This window comes from Tinamus guttatus, unplaced genomic scaffold (genome assembly GCF_059628265.1).
Source record: "Tinamus guttatus ecotype Peru unplaced genomic scaffold, ASM5962826v1 Tinamus_guttatus_pri_ptg000217l, whole genome shotgun sequence".
Lineage (NCBI taxonomy): Eukaryota > Metazoa > Chordata > Aves > Tinamiformes > Tinamidae > Tinamus > Tinamus guttatus.
Genome location: NW_028288751.1, coordinates 389,331 through 397,566, shown reverse-complemented (window position 1 = coordinate 397,566; position 8,236 = coordinate 389,331). Strand labels below are relative to the sequence as shown.

Below are 8,236 nucleotides of genomic sequence, written 5' to 3'. Positions count from 1 at the left end.
TCTCCAAAATACTCAGAAAATATTTTGTCAAGAAAATAAGATATTTTTAGATAAAAGGAATAGATTAACAGTACTTTGTCTAAGTAGCAACCACTTGTCATTCATGATCCTGAAAAGGCACTCAATATCTGGACATGTGAACAGAGAGGACAGATAAAGCCTGACAGAGAAGCCTCTAGGAATCACTAATATCAAGCACAGTAGGGTAAAACCAATCTACCGTGAACAACTACAAACTTCTTTATTACTATTTATTAGAGCAGAAGTTACAAACATGGGTAAGATACTGTATAATGAAGGCAACATCATCACATTAATTTAGTATATTGACATGTAATAAATAAAGCATACTAAAATGAAAGCTGAAATAATCAGTGTATTCAACTTAGAACTGGTCAGTCTGTATTTTCCTAAGGGACTTTGTCCAAAAGCAATTGTCGCTGTCCTCTAAATATAGCCAGATGAATAAATATGGATATAACTCAAGCTCCTAGACTGCATTTTCACATTTTTACTTCCATGCAGCAGAAATTTAACTACATTTGACATTGCCTCTGGAAATTATTTGTTGGCTAACTCATACTTAATAGCTGTCTCACTGCATATGCCTTAAAAGGGGCACATTTTTGAAAACCTGCAAACAAACTTTCAGCCTGTATATACGGGTGGGCTGTCAACGTGCTGACAAGCATTCCCTTTTCTCTGTCCAGCTAATCCAGCACGTGTTTAGTGAAATCAACCCTCCCAACGACCAGCAAATTTTTAGAAATATTTCGAGAATTGCAATTAGAAAATAAACCTACTTCCAGTGCAGGTTTTAAAGTAGATTTTTTTTTCGTATTTGGAAAACCATTATTCCCCAATGAGTGCGTATAAATGTCCCCCACATCTTACAGTCCCGCTATTTTAACAATCTGCTTGAGGAGGCACTTTGTATGCTAGCTCTATGTTTTTGGGTTTTTTTTTTTTTTCCCAAATGACTCAGCACTGCCAAAAACTGTAGCTCCTATATTTACATGGCACCCTAGATTTAATCTGGGTACAACTCCAAGATATCAAACTGCTACTTTTTGAATTCTTAGCAACTGGTCCACAAAAGTTTGTCTGTCTCTGGGAAACATTTTGGTCCTTTGTTGTCCAGTAGTCAGATAAAAATTCTCATTTTTTGGCTCACTACACCAGTAAGATTATTCTACTCCTCCATACAGAAGAAATTATCTACACACAAAACAAGAAATCCAATATTTCAGATAACTTTTAATGACTAAAGGACTTACTTTCTCCCACTTCTGTGAGTAGGCTTAAGAGCTATTACACAGCAGCTGCTCAGCATCCTCTTCCAGGTTCTGCTCCACACAATGTATCTGAGCGGGGGTTGGTCTGAATTATTTCAAGAGGATAAAGAGGGCATCCTCTGACATCAGCATCCATCTCTCTTCTCAGTATTAACTTCCTCTCATCTCCTATATGTAAAATTATATGTAACAGTTATTTCATAAGAGATGGTCAGGAAGAAGGAAAGTAAAAAAGAGAAAGAAAAATAATCAAAAAGGCAGGTAGCTGCCCCTGCATTGAAAGTGTATAAATTGACACAGGACTGTGAGGAACAACATCCAGAAACATAGTGATCCTGTAGGGATCGCATAGATAAAAACTCACTCATTTCAGACTGTGCTACTTCCCTCCCAAAAGTGCCACATACTGAGTTGTCATCTACTCATCTTTTCCAAAGTTGCCTAACTCCCAACCAATAGGTTAACTCAGCATATTATTTTGAGCATCATAACTCAGGCATGTATTTTGCCCATTTGAAACATTCTGAATTGTTTCCATACAAGTTATTAACGGAATAACCATCTCTATCCTTCAATGCATAGGAAAGGGGCTTTGCTATCTGACTGACTGGAAAAATACAACTTTTCAACAGTAGCTGCTCAGTATTTCTTGCTAAAGTGACAATTAAAGGTTCTGTAGAGCAGTCACACTTTTTTTTTTGCACCACGTTTACATGTTTTGAAAGTTTTTACAAACCTTATCACGCATCACTGACAGAGGAACTGTGGCAACCAACCTCACCTGCCAGAACCCAGGCCTATCCAAGTCAGTAGCCTCGGCTCCGATATTCCTCCTTCTCACCTGCCCTCCGGAGGCTCCCCTGGAGAGGTGAGGCATCGCCAGGAGGAACATCTTCTGGAGCCGCTGTCACCGGGTGAAGCGCTTTCAATTTCATTTTCTTGTGCAACATTTTGTTACATGTTTTTTGTATCTTTCTGAGTGACTCCAGCTGTATGCAACTGTCTGTCTCTGAAAAGCCATATTCATCAGATAAAAGATTAGAAGAAAGCTTTTTTCTCTTTTTCTTCTTTTTGTGAGCATTCCTCTCCTCTTCCCTGGATTGTCTCTCACTTCTCTGTCCTTCAAGTCTTAATTTACTACTAGACCGCTTGCATGACTTTTTAAACTTGTGTTCACACTGCCTTGACAATCCCTCACAGGCAGAATTAGAACAGAAGCTACATTTGCTGCATTCCTTTTCTCGACCTTCCAGGGCTACATTTTTAACATAAACCAGTATTTTTCTCTCTCCCTCTCCTGGGAGCAAGCACCCTTTATCACAATTGCTGTGAATTTCTTCACACTTTCTCTCTGTCCTCTTCATTGAGCCACTATGTGTCTCACCAAAGTACTCTGAGTCACTGATCTCTTCCAACAAGTTCTTTAATTGGAAAGCAGATCTACACATTTTGTATGGTACAGTAGCTTCACCTCTACTGTCTTCTAGATGGAATTCCTTATCATGACTAGCAGTGGTGCCGTCCAAAAAGCGATTCAGTCCAGCACGTGGTAAGTTATCAACAGCCAGTGAGTCATTCCTCTGTGCTTGCAGTTTTTTTGCAAGCCTACTCGCACAGGTCTTGCTTTTCAACACTGTGTCTGTAGTTTCAAATTCCCCAACCTCGATCACCAGTCTATAATTGTCATCTCTACTACAATTTCTCTTGCTGAGGTTTTGCACAAGACTCACTTCTCTGAAGTGCTGATCATGTTTGTTACTCAAGCTGATCTGAAAACCACTATCATCATCAGACACCACTCTCTTCCACCAGGACCTGCTCACGGTGCTTTTTGGCTCTAAGCAAACACGTGCATAGCTCGGTGTCTGATAGTAGTTTAATAAATAATGGATAAATTCATCAGTCTCATAGACCTTTTGCTTTTTGCAGCCGTCTTCATCAGACACTGTCTGCGTGCGAACTACATTCAGTGTTGGGCAGTCCCTTCTCTCGAGAGGCTCGATGACCTTGCAGTCTTGAGTAACTGTAATCAGTAAAGATCCACAGCCAAAGGAGTTGCACGCATCTCTGCCCGTCAAGCTGTCACAACTCAGGGCTCTACTGGGATCATTTAAAACTGTCCTGACTATATGACAGGTGGATGCACACAAGTTAGTCACATCTCCTTCCTCACTACATAAGGTGCTACCTTTTTGGGTTAACTGACATGTAAACTCTTCCTTATGTTTCAAATCTTTGTGCGTATGGCAATGGGAGTTTATCTCTTCCTGATGTATGTCTTTTAATGTTGTTTCAGGAAAAGAATCGTCCTTCCTTAGGCCCAACGAAGGATCCACTTTTTGACTTGCCAACTGTGCAAAATCCTTTAAATAAAAATCAGGAAAATGATTATGTACATTTACTGAGAACAGAACTAAAACGAGCTAAAACTGCAACCTCACAAATACGCAGCTCCACAGTCATAAAAACTACTGGTATAACTGAGGGATAAATTTGGTTTAATTCAGAGCCTGATCATACAATCTTACTATTCCTATGTCAGAACTAAAGATGTCATCTCAAAAGGCTGCATTCTTAACTAAGATAGTAATCCTTTCAACCAATTCATCTATCTCACTGCAATTGCATAAGGAAGCATTTATTCTTTATTTGGTTATTGCACTACAATGTGTTGCACGCAATAATAAAATTACTGCACTATTATAGCTCGAATATTTTATTAAGAAAAATTAAACTGCTTTATTATACACTATTTTAATGGCTCCAGTGTAACCAGTCTAAAAGCTTTCCAAGTGATGAAACCAAGAAAATAAGCACATCACTTTCACGGTAAGCCAAACATCAGATGTTATGGAGCCCTAAAATTCATGCAGAATGACAGCGATAGCCTCAAGCTTCAACTCTTAAAGAACTGCAGCTTTTTAAAAATTGTAAACATTAAGGTTTGGGGAAAAACACTTGTTAAAAGCTGCTAACAAGTTTGGCATTAGCAAATAGTAAAAACAAAGTCATGTTAGCATCCCTGAGCTTTCATTTAAAACATTTTTTGAGCCCAAGGGACTGAAAGAAGTCTCCAGTCATGAATCTGTGTGCAGAACACTCACATTTTTAATCACTCTTTTGCTAACTTTCTCAAATCATTAGCTGAATGAAACTGAGATAAAACAGGCAGCTTCGTTTTGGCCACAAAAGAGAGACTACTAGAAAAGAAAATGGCATAATTCCTATCAATTTAATTCTGTTACTTGCAGACCTGATACCAAAGCAGCAGAGATACTCTTCTTCTGCCTTCCTTCCCCCAAATTCCCCTCTGCAATGAAAAATCAAGACTAAGAGTTGACACTTCCATCCTTATTCCTCCTCAGCAATGCCAAGCTCTCCAACATGTATCAAAGATGGAATTTTCTGGGCAATATCCCAGACTTTTCCTCTCAGGTCAAGCTGCCTCAAGATTTAAACCTCAGGTCTTCCTAGTCAACCCCAAGGCATTTTTTTTATTAGCATCAAGCCACCAAAATCTAGTGAATTATTCAAGCTTTAATAAATATCCTTCAAACTTAAAAATATTTTTAAAAATATTCTTACTTTCACTCGGTTTAACAGCACTGTAAGCAGTCTGACAGACTCCACTCTTCTCTGAGCTAGCAGGGATTTCCTTTCTTCCCATTCAGGCATATTCTCTGGCCACTGCTGTTCTTCAGCTGGTACCTTCTGCTGCTCTTGGGGGTGTTTTTCATCTCGTTCTATCTGTCTCTCTTCTCTCCTCTGGAGCTTAGCTTTCTCTTTTCTCTCTTGAACCTTTTTTTCATCACCACGTCTTTTTCTAGGTAATTATCAATATGGGACAATTTAGATGACACTTATTTTATATTTTGAACCTTGTGGGATCAGATGCAGGACTTCGCAGTGCTAATAGTAAGCAACCAGTCACCAGAAATTTGGGGTTCTAGAATAACAGGTTAAAGAAAGGAGAAAAAAAAAAAAAAAAAAAAAAAGAAGCAAGCAAATGTGGCACACAATTGACACATACAACTGATGCACACATTTAGAAAGTTCTTTACTTTCCTCAAATGCTTCATATTCTGGAGTTTTCATTACAAGCAATCTCAGGAAGGCAGATTCAATTACTAGCTTTTCTCCAAGGACACAACTAGAGACTGATCCCATATAGATTTGCATGAGGATGCCATTTAAGACACATTACAGGATTATCTCCACTATCCTTCAAATTCCAGTTGAAGCCTAAGGCATATGGGCATAATGACATTAATTTTTCATGTTACAGCAGGATCTGTGCTGTTGATCCCACACATAGAATTCTGGAATCCTACTTCCAGAATCTTAAGCAATCAAGCCTCGTAGCAGTTTGAAAAAACACCTCTCAGATTTCACTCTAGGCTCATAGAACAAGCCAGGCTGGAAGGGATCTCAGGGTGTCTCCATCCCAGCTTCTTCCTCACAACCCCTCATCTTGTGCCCTTGTGCTACCAAACTATCACACTGCTCCTTTTCTTCCTACAGTAAGGCATGGATTAGGAACTATACACAGTAACACTTCAGGTTCTCTGATTCACATTTCTTCAAAGCCTGGATTTTTACAGTAGCAATGTGGATTTTACAGTAGCTCCTGAATTTTGCTGACAATAAAATAGTGCAATAAAACTCAAGAAAATGGAACACTAAAAATAAATTCCCACCTTTCAATCACCTCTCTTTCCTTTCCCCTTTTTCGTTCGAGCTCTTGTTCTTGCAGCTTTAGTCCTTCCAGGCTTCTTTCTTCTATATTCCTTCACTTAAACGTCTGGTTCTTTCAAAAGTTTCCTGTCACAAAAGAAACAATCAAATTTACCAGTCTAGTTTGGCACGTATTTATACAGAGAGACAACCTAGGAACGAAGGGGACCCCAGGTGACTAGCACATACTGTTACGCCCACAGGCATCTCCTGGTGCCCGGGCACACGAGAACATTTCTTCTGAAGATCACACCAAGAGCTGTCGATCAAGCTCAAACACCCCGCTCACAAACGTCACCCTCTGCTGTGGCATCAGGGGCTCACAAGCTGGCACCAAACCTTTGGCTGCAACCTGTTTCTGGCGCTGCTAGGGACTCAGAGTTCAGTATTTGAGGCAGAGAGTTCCTAGATGGTGAACTTATGCAGTTCTTCTGCCAAAACTAGAGTTCGCTTACTGTTCCGTATAAGCAAAGCAAATACTTTCTTGTTAAGACACCCAAAGTATTGCAAAAACAGAAAAAAAAATCAAACTCTTAAGAATCATTTCTATCCATTGTTCTTTGGGATAAAGAGTTACTAATGCCACCTGCTATTATCACAGCAAGACTTGAGGTGTAGCAGGTTAAAGCAACTAGGACACCACAGTTGAAATTTGCGAAGAGACATGAAAGTGAGACCTGAAGAAAGCCTGGTGTGCCCAAAACCCTATTCTTTGCAACCACACCTTCTGTTAAACCAGTAGGTAACACCCTGTCCTCACAATCTTTTTCTTTGCTTACATCCTTGCACCATCACAGCTATAACCGCATTCCATTACTGCAAAAAAATATCTAAAAGGTAAGCTCAAAGCTCTCTCCACAGACCTGTCTATAAGGGAAGGAGAGCGATTTGGCAGGGCAGTACCTTTCCCACTGCTCTTCCTTGCTCTTCTTCACAGCCACGAGCCTTTCAAGTATCAGAAACGTATTTCACATCACGTGCCTGTGTACAAAGCAACAGTTATTTGCTGAGTGCTCAGCAGCGTGGCCATTTGGATCCAGCCCCGACACGTCAACACACTGTACATGAATTCGATGTTTCAGCTGTGCCAACTGATAAACCACGATGAACCTGACATTCTGACCCCTTCCTTACAGCCCTCTGCCACATTTTTAACAGCAGAAGCACATTTGTCCTTGGACTACTGTTTGCTGACTATGATAACTGAAGGCTCAGCTGTCATTTGTTACCTGCCAGCCTTTCTTCTGTGATTAGATGTTCTCACAACGCTGTTATTTACTTCAAAATAAGGTGTTATTTGAATGTAAAAGAAGAAACCATGTGTAACATTAAAAGACTATGCATTGAAAACACAGGGGGTAGGCAAACAAAGAAATGCTCCTACATCCAAGGTACAGACCTAGGACACCACAGACTTGCAATCAGTTCCCAGCTCTGGTGAGGAAACCCTATGAAACCAAATCAATGTTTATGCCTCAGGGTCCTAAATCATGGTGGTATTTTAGAATAGTCAAGTTGATGAGAAGCTTCTTACGATGAGCAGCTCCTTCGTGATGCCTGTACTGCAGCCCTCCACTGAGGGGAATTAGCTCCACTCTGGGCCATTCCCACCCCCAAATTGCTGCTAACATTACAGCAGCCCCTTCCAGAGCTCCAAGGGAAGGCACAAAGAGAAACCAGTGACTTATTTGAATAAGAAACTATTTTTTCTAAGTATCTATACAGCCCTTCCCATATCTAACTCATTATCCTCAAACACCCTAACGTGTCACCAAAGTTCATGCTTTAAAACAAGGCTCTAAGATCATCAACAACTTGACAATATTTAACATAAAGCATCACAGCTTATCCAAGCAAAATGCAATTTGTAAGAAGAGCCCAGAGGTGCTGGTCTAGTTTTCTCATGGTTCTGCTACCTCCGGTAGCCCTGAACCCACCCAGGCTCCCTAGCTCCTTGTTGCAGGCCCAGGAATGAAGCAGCTCTGCTAGGAGTACATATATACATGTATGTGTGCATGTGCATACTTATTCATACGCATATACATTTTGTGTGTGCATATACATATGCACACACGCATATATAGTATATATACATACAGTATATACACACATATGTGTGTGTGTAAATATGCACATACATGTGGGGGGTGCACATATCCATACACACCCCACGCACCCCTCCCCCGCCCCTACCGCGGCGCGGTCAC

At 40.3% G+C, this 8,236-nt stretch overlaps 1 protein-coding gene across 1 annotated transcript; it reads right to left on the bottom strand.

The window, feature by feature from the left end:
• Positions 1-217: 217 nt before the first annotated feature.
• LOC104565367 (A-kinase anchor protein 17B-like) lies at positions 218-6,075 on the bottom strand. The gene is made up of 4 exons (XM_088524935.1): positions 5,993-6,075; positions 4,881-5,118; positions 2,137-3,658; positions 218-1,463 (listed from the first exon to the last, which is right to left on the bottom strand). The coding sequence occupies exons 2-4, from the start codon at positions 4,968-4,970 to the stop codon at positions 1,327-1,329; spliced, it is 1,749 nt and encodes a 582-aa protein (XP_088381061.1). The 5' UTR covers positions 4,971-5,118; positions 5,993-6,075; the 3' UTR covers positions 218-1,326.
• Between the last annotated feature and the right edge of the window lie 2,161 nt (positions 6,076-8,236).